This window comes from Neolamprologus multifasciatus, chromosome 2 (genome assembly GCF_963576455.1).
Source record: "Neolamprologus multifasciatus chromosome 2, fNeoMul1.2, whole genome shotgun sequence".
In the NCBI taxonomy this organism is placed as follows: Eukaryota; Metazoa; Chordata; class Actinopteri; order Cichliformes; family Cichlidae; genus Neolamprologus; species Neolamprologus multifasciatus.
In genome coordinates this window covers 23,115,447-23,134,291 of record NC_140440.1, presented here as the reverse complement: position 1 = coordinate 23,134,291, position 18,845 = coordinate 23,115,447, and the positions used below count along the sequence as shown (strand labels likewise).

The 18,845-nt window shown below is 39.8% G+C and overlaps 1 protein-coding gene across 2 annotated transcripts in view; it reads left to right on the top strand.

The window, feature by feature from the left end:
- Nucleotides 1-16,425, top strand: part of ctnna1 (catenin (cadherin-associated protein), alpha 1) — a 71,658-nt gene extending 55,233 nt beyond the window's left edge. For both annotated transcript variants that reach the window (XM_085175577.1, XM_085175568.1), the window contains exons 16-18: nt 2,517-2,622; nt 13,391-13,525; nt 14,608-16,425. In XM_085175577.1, the coding sequence (XP_085031703.1) occupies nt 2,517-2,622; nt 13,391-13,525; nt 14,608-14,898 (532 nt within the window). In that variant the 3' untranslated portion in view covers nt 14,899-16,425. The remainder of the gene's footprint in view (nt 1-2,516; nt 2,623-13,390; nt 13,526-14,607) is intronic.
- The last annotated feature ends 2,420 nt before the right edge of the window (nt 16,426-18,845 follow it).

Genomic DNA, 18,845 nt, shown 5'->3' with positions numbered 1-18,845 from the left:
ATTAGCACATTATATCCTCTCTGCTATGTTACTGACATTTGAAATAAATTGAAAATGATGCTTTGCAAATAGTTTTAACAGTCCACACAGTAACTGTGTGGAAGTTGTTCATTTAATCCCATAACTTAGCATTGTGGCTTTTCTTATTTGGCACTGTCAGTGAGTTTGGAATTGACTCTGTGTACGCTCGTCTCACATGCGTCCGTGTATGTGTGCGCGCGGGTTGGTCGACTGAGGGAACACGCATGGTCATTTGTCGGGCAGAATAAATATCTTCACTCTCACATGCAGTGGTAGCACATAGAAGGTCAGTAGTTGGCTAATTCAGCCCGCGTCCAAATTATTGCCCCCACAACCTTGAGCTGGCACAAAGCACTGCCAAGGTTAATGCTGTATGAGGTAATTGATCCAGACTTCCCTCCTGACAAATCTGCAGAGAGTGACTGAGATCCTTGTTGACTCTGCATCGCTTATGGCTGTATGGCAGCTCTCATGAATAAGGCATATGTGTATAGCTTGAGAACATGCAACATATTTGAAAGCCACCTGTCACAGTCTTTTGATGTGGGATGCTTCACATTGACACGCGGACAGCTGTGTGGGCAGATATGGAAAATGATGCTTTAATTCTTTTGCTTTAAACAATTTTTTTTAAGGAGGACATCATAGGTATTCGCAGTATAAAAATTATTACCGTGCTTATGTATTCTAATGTGTTTTTTGGGAGCAAACTTCTGTATTATATTACCAACCTACAAATCTTTTTCTAAATATCGTCACAGCACCGTTGGCTCCATCTCCAGGGGTTCACTTGTCCCCAGGGAGCTTCCAGTATGTGCACTGACGCGTGGCCTTTTCCACTAGGACTCTGGCTTGCTTTACATCAGAGCAGCAGAGGGAGAGCATGAGAAGGGAAGGGTTGGAGATGAGAGGGGAGGGAAGAGGAAGCAAGAGAACAGAACACAAAATTCCATCTGTTCTGGGTTGGATGGCTCATTTTTTAGCCTGAAGAGAGAAGCTTTGAATCCAATTTGTGCCTCTTGCCAACTGTGTCCCAGAGTCCCTTGGGGGGGCAGAAAAGTGGCAAATGGCTGATAAGCTTTACAGTGGGTCAGGTCAGGGCTGGATTGACCTGTGCTGGGATGGGCTTTGTTTGGCTCAGGACGGGTCAGAAATGGATGTGTAATACTGTGGCAATGACCAAAGCCCTTAAATTGAATTGAATTCCAATTTTGCTGCTTTCAATTCTCTTGCCTTCTCTTCCTGCCTTCTTTGTCTCCAACTCGGATGGGGAAAAAAGAGAGAGAAGTTGGTGTGTGAGCAATATTAAAAAGTTATCAACCTGGCTTAAGAATTACCCAATATAAACAAACCGAACCTCAGGGGCTCACAGGCTAGTGTCCTTTTAGTGCTGGTGCCAGGGTCGGATAAATGGGAGGGTTGCATCAGGAATGGTATCCGGTGTCAAGTCTGCCAAATCAAGTATGCTTGTCCATCCAGTGTGACATTCCCTTGGAAAATAAGGGAGTAGTCTAAAGTACTTTGTCCGATAGCCACATTAGCTGTCTTCAAGTTATCATTACGTTAAGGCTTGCAATGGCAAATAATAAAACAACAATAATGTGGGAGTGTTGCAGCAAATGTAATCAGTTGCGTCCATCTGTAACATAAATGGAGATTGTTAATTTAACAGGGTAACACAATTATTTGTTTATTAAAAACTGTTACACTTCTCTAGAAGTGAAGATGAGAAAGTCTTCCAGCAACTAGAGACTAACAGTGGCAGCTTACCGTACCAAGTATGGAGCCAAGTGACCAGAAGCACAGAACTACCACGGCAACCTAAAAATATTTTAACTTATTGCACTATTGCGCAATCTTTATCCAAAAAGTCTCTTGCCCCTGTGTTATCAACATTTGTCCTGTGTCTTAGAAACTTTTAAGCAACTTTGAAGTGTTTTTCACAGTGCTAAGTAGATTTTTCTTATATTTTCTGTTGTGATGGAAAGCACGTGGTGCTATATAATGGCCTCTAGACAGTTTATTTCCAAGCAGTTTGTGGAGAAACAAAGTGTTGTCAGTTTATCAGTAAATTTTATGCATATTTTTTCAACCTAACATGCGTTTTATTAGACTGAACACAAAGGAAAAATGAGTTGAAAACTCGATCTTATAAGAAGACACGTAGGTGCTACAAGAGTTTGATGGTGCAGTGTTATGGTCCAGTTCTTTGAGAATAAACTTAAAGTCTAACCTCTGTGACTTTAAAGGACTATAACACATTCTCATCCCTGACGGAACAGCATGATGCCAGAGTGTGTTTTATGTGTATGGACATGTGTGTACCAGCGTGCACTTTGAATTTGGTGCCGTTTCCCTGAGGTGTTCCCGGTTCACGATACATTCTTGCTTCTGACCGAAAAAGAGGCCTCTAAAACAAACAGCTGCTCCTGCATATTGAATGAGCTTGCAATAGATCAAAAACAGTCACTGATCTTTCCACGTCTTCTCCTCAGGGGAAAAGGGCCGCTGAAGAATACGTCTGATGTCATTAGTGCTGCCAAGAAAATTGCTGAGGCAGGATCAAGAATGGACAAGCTGGGCCGCACCATCGCTGACCATGTAAGTTAATATAAATCTGTAGACTACAGCTTTATTCTTAACATCTGAGTATGTTTAGCTTCGTAAGGTAGTAACGTAAAAGATTTTGTTCTGTTTCAGAACATTTTAACACATACACAATGTAAAATGGGACCAATCTCAGATCAGTGGCACGTTTCAGACTACATGGAAAAGTATTAACATTTTGATTAGTTTATCTAATGCTACAAATTAGATTAGATGTTCATCATTTAAAGACAAACAAACACACAATTTTAATTGAAAATGGTAAAGGTCAGCCTGCTGTCATTGGAATACTCTTGTTTATTTTCTCTAAAGTCCTACTCATTCATATCACCACATCTTTCCGCGCATTACTACATTTGGCAGTGCAAACCCCTCCCCTAAGAGTTCCTTTGGCACCCTCTGATCAGGTCTTCTAAAGTTGTTTTTTTTTTTTTTTGTTTAAAAAATAAATAAATAACAGTAGTACATAACAATTTGTGTTTCAAGTTACATGGTGGTGTTCTGTCAAGGTTTTCATTACCTGAATTTGCAAAGTTTTTCTTTTTTTTCCTTTGACAAAACTTTAACAGACAAAAACAGAAAACATCCACTACACGAATTACTTTCCCCCCCATGCTTCTTTCTTTTATTTGTTCTTTTGTCTATTTAGAAGCAAATCAAAGAAACAGGCTTGCGCTGTGGGGTCCTTTCAGACATTAACTGCAAAGTGTTGTGTGACTGTGATGCAATCCTTACCAGCATTTACCATTTCTTTCAGTGTTAAACCCTCATTCTTCCATCTCTCCCTCCCACTTCCATCACTTGTTCACATCTATTCCCTGCCTCAGTGACTATGGTCCTTGACATCAGGAAACACACATTCAATTATCCATGGCCTCATATTTCACTTAAATACTTGCACTGTAGCGCTCCACAGGGAGACATGTTGCATGATTTATCCCCCAACTTATTCATGTGCCGTCTCTAACGCTGGGGCTTACTTTTTTTCCTCCAACATGTATACATTTTGGCATTAAATCATGGAAGAGTTTAGTTATGATGTTTTCAACAAGACACAGTTGTCAGTTTGAGGCTTTCTCCCTTAAATACATCACTTGCTTTTTGTGGTTTGACTATAATAGCTGTGGGTTTTGTCAACTTGTATTCAAGAACAGTCACTCAGAAAGGCACTCACTCATTTTAGATGTCGAAGCCAACGAGTTTTATCAAAACTTTAACAGTTCTTTTACAGCTGATAATATAGGTGAAATGCTGCAAAAGCTGGAAGCCTGTTTGTTTATTTTAGAGTTTAAATTACAAGCTGATTTGGGATTTATCCGTTTCTAATTACTTATTATACATGTACTTTAACTGGGGAACTGCCAATTCCTGTAGCCTTTATTTCCCCTCTGATTCAAATGGGAAGAGGTTTTTCAAGTATCCTTTCCATATTTTCTGCACAGGGAGAGGTTGTGGTTATTCCTTCTTGTAGCAGAAACATCTGCATTCAGCTTTAAGCAGATCCCCCCCCATAGTCTGACATAATGAGCTGCTGGCCTCCTAATACCCTGCACATCTGATATTTTATTTAAGATGGCCTCAGATCCTTCATATTACAACCCCACGTCTATCAAAAAGTAACAGTGCTACCTGTACTGACCTAATTGCATTTGAATCATCTGAATAGGGAATAAGCTCTGGAAAGTGACTTTTATATGCCTCAGTGCTGCTTTTGAAGATGCTTATTCACTTTAATGAAAACAGCGCTATCCCCCAAAGAAAACAGATGGGTAACTGTGCAGGTGTGAATGTGCATATCTGTGAGTGCATGCCTGCATGCAAGCATGTCTGTTGACTGACATGCTTCTCCATTTGGCAGTTTGTGTGTGGATGTGTTAGATTCAGGTACCTATTTTGTGTTTATGTACTAAACTCGTTGTAGGTACTTGTTTCTTTATCTTTTCTGTGTATGTGTGTTTTGGTTATGTGTACGCACTATGAGAGGATTTGGGGGTTGGAGGCACTCAAAGTATGAATAAATGAAGAGCTTTGGCTGTTGAAACAGAAGTCTTTGCCAAGAGTGAGGACCCCTTCAGCCTCTGAACCCATCCAGCTGTCCCTCTTAGCCTTTCTCTCTCAGCAGAGACCAAAACACTAGCAGATCAGGCGACACTCTCCCATAACACATCAGCCAAGGCTCCCAGGGATGGACATGGGGTAGAGACGAGGGGAATGATGGAGATGGGGAAGAGCGAAAAAGGGGGCATTGGATTTGCGTTGAGAGAGGTATGTCTCTCCTGAGAGATGAATCTATTAAGAGTGCTTCGCCTTTTAATTAGCAGCATAATTGCCAGGTGGCCGTTTTTAAAAATTTATTTAAGCAGGCTGTTTATTTTTAGGGCCATATCTTTAACAAAGCAGGAGATGCCACAGGCCCACTTGCAGCAAAGGCAATGTGCTATAGGATGGTCTGCATACTCCATCAGCAATGGTTAAGTGAATCACTACCAGGATGCACATAGACTGACAGAGTCTGAGAAGCAAAGGCAAAGCTGGGACTGCTCATTAACCTAGGCATATTAATCACTTGCGCTCTGTGCCTCTGGCCTGCAGGGCCTGTGAGGGTTTGCTCCTCATATAAAACACATTGGCAGATGGTCCCAGACTGATAGCACAGCATCTCACCCCACATTTCTTCTTTGTACAACTGTGTCATGATATGCTTGGTACACGAGTGCTGTGTTCAAAAGAAATGTGCAGGTGGACACAGTCTAGTTTGGGGTTTTTGAGAAACTGTTAAATATGTGTAATGGAGCCTTATTAAAATTTAAAGAAATGAGTGTAGTGCAGAGATGAGCTGCAGGATTTAGGTCATTGCTGTACAAAGGTCTGCACTGCAGTTTATTAAGAATTTATGACCCTTCTCTGCAGGGCACCTTATGAGAATTACATCTGAGGGGCCAGTAAGCAAATAATGCTATGTAATTGAGATTTATAATGCAAATGTGTTAGCCACTATGTAGCCTATAAATTGCAGCTGCTTGCCTTCTTACCAACACTTGCATGTACACATGCAAACACGAGCACATAAAATAAGGCTTACATATTTGGAGAATAGGCATGCACATGCTGTATGCATTTGTTGCGCAAGCTTTATTCTCCTGATGTTTACTGACATACATAATGTACTTTTCCAATTTGCATTCAATCAGTAAAGATTTATGGTGATCCACTGGCTCTGTCGCTGGTCACAGTTTGATCCAGGCTCCGGTCCTAGACACTGTACTCAGGCAGGGTTATAAATTACCTACTGCAGAGAAGAAGGAAAGTCGCCCAGAGAGCCCACAAATTCTCAACTCAACCACCAAATGAAGATTTCTTTTTTGGATTTTTTCTTTTCTAACCAAGCACCGTCAGCTCCTATTCAGTTGCATTTTATTATTTTCATCCATCCATATGTTGCACTTGTCCATTTCAGAGTTCCCAGGGTTGCTCCCCAGCTACCATAGGGCAAGAGGTGGGGTACACCGAGGACAGGTTGCATGGCCGACACAGGAAAAAATGGTCAACCATTCACACTTGAATTCACACCTATAGTGAATTCAGAGCCAGAAACTATTTGCTTTAGAGCGTCAAAGTTAAATGTAAGTGTTTTAACATGAGTCTCTCTAGCCGTGCTAAGTCATCAATTTTGCTTACAAGTCCGACAGTAAAATGCCTGACTGACAGGTGAAGTGTGAACATTAAAAATTGATGAGGACCTTTTAATTGGTCCCTGTGGTTACCTCGACAGTTTTTTTTTTTTTTTTTTTTTTTTTTTCCTGGTGTGCTCCCAGCTTGATGTTCTCCTGTCTGCTTCAATGTCACATTAACATTCCCAAGTGCCAGTATGATTGAATCAGCCCAAGCCAAATACGGAGCTTCTTTTTAGCAGCTGCAGTTACGAAATGTAGCTATCATCACATAGTTTAAAATGAACTGTTGGTTGCCCATGGCAGATTTATTCTTGACCCTCAATAGTAATAGAATCAACACTAGCTTGGTAAAGTAAAAAAGAATGGGCTTTACAATTAACCTTTACTGGAAAGATTTCTGTGAACAGAAAGCAAAGGAATATCCACTTGATCAGAGGTCTTACAAAGAAGATGCAGGGCTGCAGGATAGTACACTACCAGTATACTGATGGTGTCCACTGTTTTAATTTGTTTTTTATTGTGTTCATTTATCTTGATGCGTGCTCAATAGGGATGGGTATCGAAAACCGGTTCTTGTTGAGAACCGGTTCCCACTGTTTCAATTCCTTGGAATTGTTTGCCATTTTTGCAAACGATTCCCTAATCGATTCCAGTCACCCTGAATGACGTCACCACTTTGCGGAGCGTCATTTACCTGGCAGGAAACATGGCGGCTCAAACATTCAAAAGTTTGGTTATACTTTACGAGAACAGATGACAACAGGACAACTTGCAAAGTAGATATTTCATTTAAGTGAGGAAACACTACGAACATGCAAAAGCATTTGCTCACAAAACACGCGACAACCTTAAATGAATGTCGTGATTTTAATTCCGCTCCAGACTCGTGAATCTCAACCCAGCAGCAGCGGTAACGTTTGTACGTCCTCTCCCGTTAATGCGGCAGGTAAATAATCAACGAACAGTGCATATTATGTTAGCGCGATCTGCCTTATTACAAAACCTGCCATTACTGTGCGCTGCATTTACCGTAGGTGACCATGATGAGAGAGACAGTCTGGCTGGCTCAGATGCTGGCAGTTCTCGCTGAAGTTTACCGGTAGCGTCTCCTTTCAGGCCAGGATAGACGAATGTCACCGAGCAGTGTGGTAAAAGCCTTGCACCCATTTGCCACAGCAGATGCCCCTGATTTTCAGTAAGTGAATGTGTTTAATTGTAGGCAGGGACATTACTGGATATTCTTGTTTAATTGCTACTGAATAATTTATGTTATACTTTGTTATTGCTACAGAAGAATATTTATTTTATTATTTTACATTTACAATTTTTTTTTTTCCTGGGGACCCTGTGACACCCCATTGAAGAGCCATAGGCTGGATCGCTTAAGATCTCACTGTTGGGTTTGTAAGGCCATGTTACAACTAAATTTCTATCTTGTTCAAAGAGAAGATATAAAACAAAGTTCTAAGCTATTCGACCATAGTGTTCTCCGTTCTCTATAAAGAATCGAATCGTTAAACAGAATCGAAAATGGAATTGGAATCATGAAAATTATCAATACCCATCCCTAGTGCTCAATCATCCAGGTAAGTAAATCCCAAAAAGTTGATTCTGTTCATCTGGATGTAGCGTTTTCAGTGGGAGAAACGTTTCATCACTCATCCAAGTGACTTCTTCAAATGGACTTTGATCAGTGTTTGTTGATCAATGGTCATGACAATTTGGATATTAATGATCATGAAACTGACCTCACAGCCCATTGTTTGTCATTGGTGCAATGTTATGCAAATGTGTTGTTTATAAGGTTGGTGAAACCTGTAGTGTATTGTGTCACAACAAGTCAGGCATACCAATGGGAAAATGCATATCTCATCTTTGTCTTACATGGCACGTTTATGGTTGTATGGTTGCGAGACCTAAATGGTTACACTTTAGAGTCCTGGGAAGTTTTAATCCATCTAGTTTTTATCCACAAGTAAAGCTGCTTTGAATTTCTTACTACTGAGGTTTTTCAGTTCATATGCTTTTGAAGCCATCCCATTTTTCACTATTGTACTTTTTGCTGCTGTTTTGGTAAGTTTTAAACCCCATATCATATACTAAGCATTGTTTATGTTGTTGCGTTATCTTGAGGTGTCTACACAGACTATAGCTGGAAATCGATCACTTCCCGTCAGTGCTTAGCCATATCTCGTACTTTAGTTCTCGCCTAAAGAAAACAGAATGGTCTTTTCAGCGCTTTGTTTCCTGTATCTCCAGAAGAGTTTGCCATGAATCTTTTTTCCCCTTTTTTTGTTGTTGTTGTTTTCCCATGGCTATAAGCACATTCTATCTCTTTCATCTCTTCTTGCAACCCCTGTGGCAGTTTTGAGGTGTAATCGCAGATAAAGGTGCCCAGCGGCTGGTTGTCCTGAAGGTCCTTTGTTATGTTAGGCATAGTTAATTATCCAGAAGCTTCTACCAGACAGAGACTTGGTCTTTTTTTTCTTCCTCCTCCACCCAGAGTAGTTGCTCGCCTCTGTCAGTGCGCCCCAGGGTGGCTGTGGCTACAATGTAGCTTGCCATCACCAGTGTGTGAATGTGTGTGTGTGATTGTGTGAATGGGTGTGTAAAGCGCTTTGGGGTCCTTAGGGACTAGTAAAGCGCAATACAAATACAGGCCATTTACCATTTTTACACTTGTATGCAAAAGTTTGCTAATTGTATATGAAATTAATTAAAGTAAACACTGGTAGTGCATAAACATGTTTGCAGCAAAGCGTGTTATTTTGACTTAAAAAGCTAACTGAATTTGGCCTGGACAGACTGAACCTTTGTCTCCAGTATATCTGAGCAGTAATTCTGCATAGACAAGCATACCGACAGGCAACAGTGTTTAAGCCTGCCTTTCAACTGTTGGAGAGCAAATTACTTATTGGTGTTTTATTGTATCTTTTTTTTGTTTGTTATTATTTTATTTTATGCTTATTTTTATTTTTTTATAGGGTTGAAAGATGCTTTATCAGTACAGGTTTTTTCTAGTTTAACTTTCTAATTGCACTTACAACTAAGTCATCTTATCTAAATGAATGTATAAATGGGTCTTTTTGAGTAAACAAGATAACTGGAAGGAAGACTTCAGGAAGCAGTCCAAATTTAGAGACTAGAGCAACAGGTCCCTCCAATAAATACAGTAAGAGAAAACACTCAATTGTCTCAGGACAGTGGAGACTAAATTTTCTCATGACTGAAAAGCAAACATAACAGAAAACGCTTCTTGGGTCCCATTGTTGCATGGCTCGCCCCAACAGGTTGCTGGCAGACATATTAGAATGCCGCACCGTGAGTAAATATTGGAAATTGGCATTTCCTCTGGGTGATGCGTCCGGAAAGGTCAGCGCTGGGCGGTGGCGGCTCTGCCTCTGCTCTGTATAATAGAACTGAATAGCACTCACCAATGATGGGACCTCACCATCCAATCATTATTTAAATCATAGATTGTGTGCTTTGTGTTGAGTAACAGAGAGAGCTTTGTTCAGCATCCTGCACTGTCATTCTTATTGCCACATTTCCTGTTTTTTGTGTGCAGTGGATTGGAAAAAAATACATTTTTCCTTTTGTTTGGATTGTGATGTGAGCTTCTCTAGAGCTATAGCTTTGATGCAAAGCAAAGAAAGAGCTACCCACTCTTTTCAGACCCACATAAATGTGTAGTACACTAAAAGTCTTGTAAGGCATTGTTACTGAAGAGATTCAATTAGCAAACTAGAATACTGATCTGGTACCCTTTGTCCCCATGTCATCCATTGTTTCACCTTTCTTTTTCTTTAAAAGGTACTTCAAGAAGTGAAGGGGAGGCAAAACTACACTAGAATCTTTGACATTTCTGCCTGTACTGCTGGCTGCTTTGATTTGTCCTTCTAGTTTGTCCTGAAAAGATAACCAGAATTGTCTCTAGTGCACCTATTCTTGATTTGCCATCTCTCCACAGTAGCTTGCAAGGCAAAGTTGACTGTCCTATTAAACAACTGTTTTTAATTTCAGGTTATTCACTAATAAATTAAAATACAAATTCCAATATGATCATGTACCCAACATTAGATTGTCTTACTAACCTAAATCACTAAATCTCCTAAGAATAACATTAATCCACTACATCCAGTGAGTGGTACATAAAAATCCTTACCTTTTTTTTATAATTATAAAGTTTTACAAGATCCTTGCCATAAAGGTTACATAAAAAGGCTTGTATGCAATTTTAGAGCAGCACACAGACGAGACAAAAATAGGCAGTGGTGTGTTCTAATAGTTAAAAACTCAGCAAGAGCAGATTTTGTTGAGTGAACCGTTTCAATAACAGGCTAGATTATTAACTTGACTACCGAGGGAAAGTGCTTGCACAGCCTGCAGATGCAATAACAATTAGGTTGTAAAACTACACCTGAAGTATTAATTATTTATAGCATAAAGTCTAAAAGCAGAGATATGTTGCCCTTTGATCCACCTGGTTTTAGGGAAGCGTTCACGTAACAGTGCGGGTAGTTATTGAGCTCCCTTAGTTTTACCACCTGCATTTATCGCACTTCTATTTCCATTTGCAGCACCCAAACAATTCAAGGTGCTCTTGTCTCTTCTTTTTGCAACTTATGTATTCACATGTCACAGTCAGAGCAGCGTTGCAGAGTTTCCTGAGTGCTAAGTGAAGCCAGCAGCTGAGCTGAGTATGAGCACAAGTGATGCTTTCACAGTGCCCTGCTTCCAGCCATCTGAATACTTCCCCAAGCCTTCATTAGCATGGCTGCTGCATTCAGCCTCATCCCAGGTCTTTGCGTTTGCATCTCTCTCTCTCTTTCTCTCTGACTTAAATGCCCCTCCCAACTACAGTTGAATCCTTTCGTCTACCTTCCTTTTCCCCAGTTGGATTTCTACTTCTTATTTACTCCTCCACTCTGTTCCCCCTCTGGCTCACTCTTCATCCCTGTCTTTTCTCCTACTTATTTTTCTTTTTTTCCCTTGGCTTCTTCTTTTTTTTAAACCTTCCTCTTTCTACCATTTTCTGTGGTCTCACAGCCTTGTATTAGTCCTCTGCTGTACAATGATTATCATCTCTTTTTCCATACCGTTTTTAATAGAATGTCAACACTTAATTTGTCCTCTCTGCTTAGCCTGTCCTATTAGTCAGCAGTAGATGTTGATAATACAGAAAATAGGAATGTTTTTATTAAAATGTACATGGAATATCTAAAGAACTGTCAATAAATTGTAATTGTAGATGCTTTAGGATGTTTGTGTCCTATATGTAGATGAGGTCTTTTTGAGTAGTTAAAGGATGCGTTGGTTGTATGTTCTATTCTGCTGTGGTGACCCATCACGTATGAATGAGTACAGTTGTACTGGGTGGGATGGTGTTTAAATTCATGCATGCATGCATGGCTGTATGGCTGGGAGTGAGTGCACTATACTCAGCGGTGCACTCTGTTCTCCCACTAGGGATACTGATGCGCTCATCAGGATTAGACGCATCATGAGTCCTAGTCTGTTTGAAGTGTCCAAAAATCAGGATCCTACTTATGTTTCCTCTTCCTCCCTCCTTTGATACAGAAATGAAAACGGGGGTTTTGTTGCCTTTGGTTAGGTTGACGCACTTGAGGAGGAGTAAAAGCCATTATAGCCAAGTGGGAGATACCCCTATGCCCCACTGTGTCATTTGCATGCTTATATACAGTGTTTCTTGTTTATCCCAAGACATGCAAGCACTCGTTTACACGTGTTCTTTAGCACTGACCTCACAAGCTCTGTCCAGGAGAGCTTTTATCAATTAAAAGATTGGCCCTAATTATCTCCATTTCACCTTTTCTGTGCGCTCAAAATTAAGAGCTGCCAAAGGACTCCTCCCTCTGACATTTTTCACAGACATGGTCATCCCAAATATTTTCATAGATATTTTGTGTTTGGTAGATGATGTTGACAATTGCCAGCCTTTGATTGTATAGAATAGCCAGTCTGATTGTCGCTGACATGCTAGCTGTGACTCAAGTCACTGTAATGATCTGATGTAAAGCATCGGAGCCCCATCAGACTGCTTAGATCCTTCACTTGATGAGCAGCTAAGAGTACTGTGGCCTAATTACTCTGGTAGCAGGGGGCTTGTTTAGCAAACCAGGTAGAGCCCAAGTGTAATTACGATGCTATAATTCAAAAAGGTTGCTAAACAGAATACATTTTTTGAGGCTCTTCACTTTGAAATAGCTTTTATAACTTTAATGCTTCAGTGTATTCTTTTTTTTGTGTGCTTCTGGTTGGCTTTTGATAGGCCTTGGGAACAAAAGTAAGACTTTTTTTTTTTTAAAACTTGCATGAACCTATGGTCTCCAAATTGCTTAACTGTGCCTTTTAAAGGTTTCTTTGCACCATTACATGCCCACTCACTGATTAGACTGTATTTACCGAAGCCTGTTTGAGTGCTTTTCCAGCCCTGAGAAGTTTATTTGCACTTTCATGCCTAAGGTCATTGCTTAAGTTGTTGGCATGAAGGTGTTTTCAAACTCTTCTAAGAACTCAAATTACTGAAGGCAGATTTTGAAAACAATCAATGAACTGTGCTTGGGTTTACACTTTCAGTAAAAAATAAAAATAAAAAGACTTCACACAACATTCATATCAACACTAATTGATTGACAGCAGTGTTTGCCTCCTACTAGAATTTGCATTCTGTGTGACTTGATCATATTTAACCTTGTGAAAATGAGTTATCTACCAGGTTGTGGGCGTGTGTTTTACATTTTTGCTCAGAGCACTTTCATTTTGTGCGTGTCTACCTTACCTGTCACACTGCTACTATCGTATTCTAAGGAGCTTGGAAAGAAAAACGTCTGGACTCGAATGAGAGGTGAAACGTCTTCAAGCAACTCAAAGAAGTCCAGACGCTTTTCTTTCCAAGCTCCTTAGAATACGATGACCTGGATGACTGATAACCTTCACAGACATGCTACTATCTTATCCTGATAAAGCTGAACATAATTGTATTGATTCATTCATTGCATGTAACCTGTATGTGTGTGTGTGTGTGTGTGTGTGTGTGTGTGTGTGTGTGTGTCTCTCTCTCATAGTGTCCTGACTCGAGCTGTAAGCAGGACCTGCACGCCTACCTGCAGCGTATTGCCTTGTATTGCCACCAGCTTAACATCTGCAGTAAAGTCAAGGCCGAAGTTCAGAACCTGGGAGGAGAGCTGGTTGTCTCTGGGGTAAGTTCAGCCTTTTCATTTTATCCTCAAGCACTTCAAGTTGTATATTCCAGTTTTCATTATCTTTCAACCTCACATCGGATCAGGCTGAAACGAGTGTTGAACTGAGTTTGAGTTTGAGATCGGATTTTTGTTTTGAGGATTGCAGGCTGGTAAAACTTGGTGACAGTGATACAGCTTCAAACGTGGCCAAAGTGGCAGTAATTGAGAAGAATGAAGAGACTGAGTAGTGGTGCAAACTGTGCAGGTTTCAGGAAACTTGAGCTGCTTTGTTGTCAGCTTCATGGGATAATCAATGTAAACAGAACTGTACTTGTGTATAGTGAAATCTCAGAGGAATGCCTTTAATTTCTACAACAGTTCTTAAATCAATAGAATCCCACAGCTACTTTTAAAAGCTTTATTATCTGTTGTTGCCCAAATAAATTAAAAATACAGAGGCTTAATGACGCCGGCTGCTGGTTGTGATTACTTAATGATTTATTCTCTGAACTATAAGTTGCAGCTTAAATTTTAAATTATAATTGAATAAACACACAACAACATTTAGTGGCTTTCTGTGCTGGAAAGGACTAATGTTGCCCTGATGTTTCCTAACCTTTTTACTACCTTAGATAGCACTTTGTAATAAAAAGAAATTACAAGTCCTTTAAGCACTAATTAACCACTTACTTGCCAGTTAAATTCACTTAAATATCTGTGCAGGGAATAATGAATTACTTTCTCCTTTCTGTTGGGCAGAAATGAGAATATCCTTCTACTACTTTGAGTCAAGTGTGAGCGGCGTCTCTGGGGCTGTTAAGTGTGGGGATTAAATTGGTGTGACCTTTTTACATATTCAAAATTTTGTCACACGTGTTTGTATTTCAGACAAGGGACTGGTTGTTAATGCTTTAGTCTGAACTCTTCCCCACAAAACTGTAGAGATGGATTTAGTTCAATTTTAACTTGACATGAGCTTAGAAACGATTTAATCAGCCTTTGCTTTTATAATTTTACAAAGCTGACCCTGTTCTTTTTTTTCTTTTTTTTTTCTTTCCCTGCCCCCCCTCCCCCCTCCAACATCTCCTCCACCGTATCAGTTGGACAGCGCCATGTCACTCATTCAAGCAGCAAAGAACCTGATGAATGCCGTGGTGTCCACTGTCAAGGCGTCGTACGTCGCGTCTACCAAGTACCAGAAGAACAAGGGCATGGAGGCACTCAATATGCCTGCTGTTTCCTGGAAAATGAAAGCTCCTGAGAAGAAGCCTCTGGTGAAAAGAGAGAAGCAGGATGATGGCCAGACCAACAGAGTCAAGAGATCTTCTCAAAGGAAGCACGTGAACCCTGTGCAGGCTTTGAGTGAATTCAAAGCTATGGATAGCATCTAGACCCCTGACCTCCAACCCCACACATTTATTGTTTAAAAATAACAAAGGATTTTGACCAATGAGTTTTTCTATAGATTGAGCATGTCACTCTATCAAAGAGAGAAGCTTTTAGCATATTTCTTCTATCTTTCCATAGACCGCTTGTCTGTTTGACCCAATATATTCCTCCACTGCCTCATTTTTATTCCACCAGCTCAAATGTACTCTTGTCTAGTATCAAGTGTCTATTCTTCAGAAAGGGAAATCAACTGGACAAAGTTATTCAGTAGGTGAATTTAATGGATATGGGCTTGTGGTTATTTTGTATCCTAACCAGTTTCAGAATTAAACTGTGGGGTCTCCAGGGTGTAAGGCTTGATTATGGCAAAATGTGTTCTGTACTGCAGATATCAGCTATGCAAAAATTCAACTGCCTTATTTTTACCTTTAGTCATAACTGCAGTTAATTTGGATGTGGGAGTCTAACTGGTAGGATTTAAACATGTTTTGGTTCAGCCAAGTCGAGATATTTCCATGTGTGCCTGCATTTTTTTTTTTTATGCCATTATGTATTTTGTTATGACACTATAAAAAAAAAATCAGACCAACTTTAAACTTTATTGTCAGCACCGTACAATTTGATCCATTTGTACCCCTTGATTGTCAAAGGATATTTCCTTTTAATTTAACCATCTCAAATTGTATTTGAATGAGTTTTATTGTTGTTACTGTTATTGTATTGTCTTCAGAAACCAAAGGTGACGGTTTATTCTTACCCTTCTCTTTTGCTACATAACTGATCTACTTGTGTGAACCTACACTTTAAGGCACAGGTCTCCAGTAGTTGAGTCAAACTTTGTTAATTAGCAATAACTCCTCTGTGTTTAAGAGAAGCCAGTGGGCTAAAGAATGAATACACAGTTGTTGGTACTGTCCAAAGCCCACAAGCTTTCATTAGCTGTCAATGAGACCAAACACCACTGCATTCTCAACATGTCCAAACTGAGGGATCAATATGTTTTTCTCTTCACATCTTAGAAGTTGGCAAGGTATGGAAATGATTATCTGCCTCTTAACTCTTATTGTGTTGCTTGTCCTTTAAACTAATTAAGATTTTATATATAATGCACAGTCTTTAAGAAAACACACAAACCGCTTGTTAGACTTTACAGAGTTTAAATAAAAGCAGAAGTTGTTAGCAGTGTGGTTTGCAGACAAGTATGGTGGTGCATTGGTTTGCAGCAAGGCTTTTAAATCTTGCTGTTTTGATCTTGGAACTGAATTTGTTTTGCTCATTTGACATCTGTAAACCATAGCAGGATGGGCATGCATGTTTTTTAGGGAACAGAGCATTTTGAGTGTTTTTGTTATTTAGGGTTTTTTTTTCCCCCCTCCCTACTGTTAACCTTTTGCTGTATTTGAGTCTTGAGTTGATATCAAACTACATTGCTGTGGATTGTTTTGTTATTCAGAGCTGACGTATTAGTGGACACTTGGTAAATTTAATGTGTCTGCTTTATATCTTAATAAACTTTAAAGTGAATCCAATCTGTTATTTCGTAATTTGTCTTTGTACCACTGCCGACTAAAGTAATGTGCACTGCTCAAAACAATTAAATAAACACTTTGAAAACAAATCAGATCTCAGTGGGAAATGGATAATGCTGAATATCTGTAAGCTCTGGGAACAAAAGGATGTTACATCATTTGATGGAAATTAAAATTACCAACCTGCAGACAGCTGAACTCAAAGACACCCCAAAAATCAAAGTGGAAGAATATGAAGCCAGTCCATTTTGCTGAAATTACTATTGCAGAATTACAAATTGGTAGAGTAATTTGCAGGATCCACACATGCTTATATGCACGCTCTTTATCAAACTGTGTCCTGGTCTCCCACATCTGGGCCAGAGCCCCTGGATACTCTTAAGTTGCCACTTGATAGCATTGGTGGACCGAAACATATCCCAGAAGTGTTCTACTGAATTTGAGTCAGGTGAGGACAGGGTCCTTTATCCTCCAGGAGGTGCCCACTGATTCAACATGTGAGGCTTGGTTTTGTTGTGCACTAGGAGGAACCCAGGAACCACTGCGCCAGCACAGGGTTTGACAATTTCATCCTCGATAACTAATGGAAGTCAGGGTGTTGTTGCCTAGCCTGTACATGCTTCAAATGGATTAGCCTCATCAGACCATTACTGTCCCTCTGATTGTTTGGTTAGAGACTTTCACACCACTGTTTTGTTGGAGGTCATTTTGTAGCTCAAAGTACTCATCTTGTTCCTCCTTGCACAAAAGACCAGATATCAGTCCTGCTGATGAGTTATGGACCTTCTATGTTCCTGTCCAGCTCTCCTTGATTTACAATCTGTCTGCTGGAGTCTCTTCCATGTTTGAGGCTTTGCTGGGAGACACAGTGAACCTTCTGGTACATATAGATGTCCTATCCTGGACGACCTGTGCAACCTCTGTAGGGGCGAAGGTCCAGGTTTCGCATCATGCCACTAATAATGATACTGACCCTAACCAAAACTAGTGGGGAAAAATGTGAGGGGCCTCCACCTGTGAAACCATTCCTTTTTTGGGGGTTGTGTCATTATTGCTCCTCTAGTGTACCTGTTGTTAATTTCATTAACACCAAAGCAGCTGAATCTGATTACCCCCTCTGATATTTAACTGACCAGATCAATTACAAAGTTTAACTGACATGATGCTACACTCTGATTAACACATGTTCCTTTATTTTATTTTTATTTCTCCCCTCACTTGAACCATGCTTTTCTTACATGCTTTCCCCCCTGTTGTACCACTTTTAATTTGTTTTGTAGTAACACATTATAGTATGTGAGGGGAAAAAGCCCCGAAGAGTAATGTTTGCTCTCAAAACAAGTTTTAGCATGCCGCCTAATGTGCTGCTCTGCATAATTATGTTGTACGCCTCCCATATAGACTTCATTATTTTGCAACATACATTGGTTCCTGCTGCTGTTGTTTATTAAAAGTGCAGCTTTTAACATCAAACACTTTCTTTAGCCTGGTGCTGGTGCTTATTAAACAATAGGCAGTGAAGTTGGACTGCAATATGTGAAGCAGCCAAGAATTTATATTGCTGCAGTAATCACACATCAGAGTATATCTGGGTCATTGTAAGGACACTGAGAACACAAAACCACCTTTTTTTAAATTTTTAAATCTGAAAGTCAGTATAAGTATGGTGATATGCAAGATTGTGAGTCTGTCAGTTTTGTTTTTTTTTTACTGTACCTCATTTAACTTAATAAAATACATAGTTTCCCAGAATCACTTAGAAAAAAAAACCCAAAAATGGATGCAGTAAAAGATTTCCATATCACTGATGTTTTTGAAAGCTGCATTAGGAAAGAATACATATTTTCCAGCTCCTTCTATAAGATTTGATGTGAATACATTTACTTTTTAAAAAAACAAAAACATTGGCAAACATGGAACATTAAATAGAAAGACTAAAAAGGTTGATGCATGGTGATAGCTGGAAAATAAATTAAAAAAAATCATTTGGCGCACCTGTTCAAAACAACAATCAACCAATCTATGCCATTAATATTAAGGCAGTTCTGAGAGAAAACGGGGGTCCAATCTGGAACTAGCAATGTATAACTAATGAAGTGGGCAGTGAGTGTACATCTCAGTTAAAAAGTTATAAATGTAACTACATAAAAAGTGTCTAAGTCAGCATAAAGCCAGAGTAAGACTTAAAGTGAGGCCGCTGCTGTGTATCTACTGACACACATTTTTCCGCATGGGTTGGGATTAAAGGTCTTTTGGGAAAAAAAGACCCCCTGGGCAAGATTATAGGTCATATAATCCCTCGTGACCGTGTGACGTTAAATTTACAATTACGGTATTTCATCTCACTGCAGACAACAACATGATATACATACAGCTGCAGGAGGACCCAGCAAATTGGGTCAGTGCTTCACACATTTGTA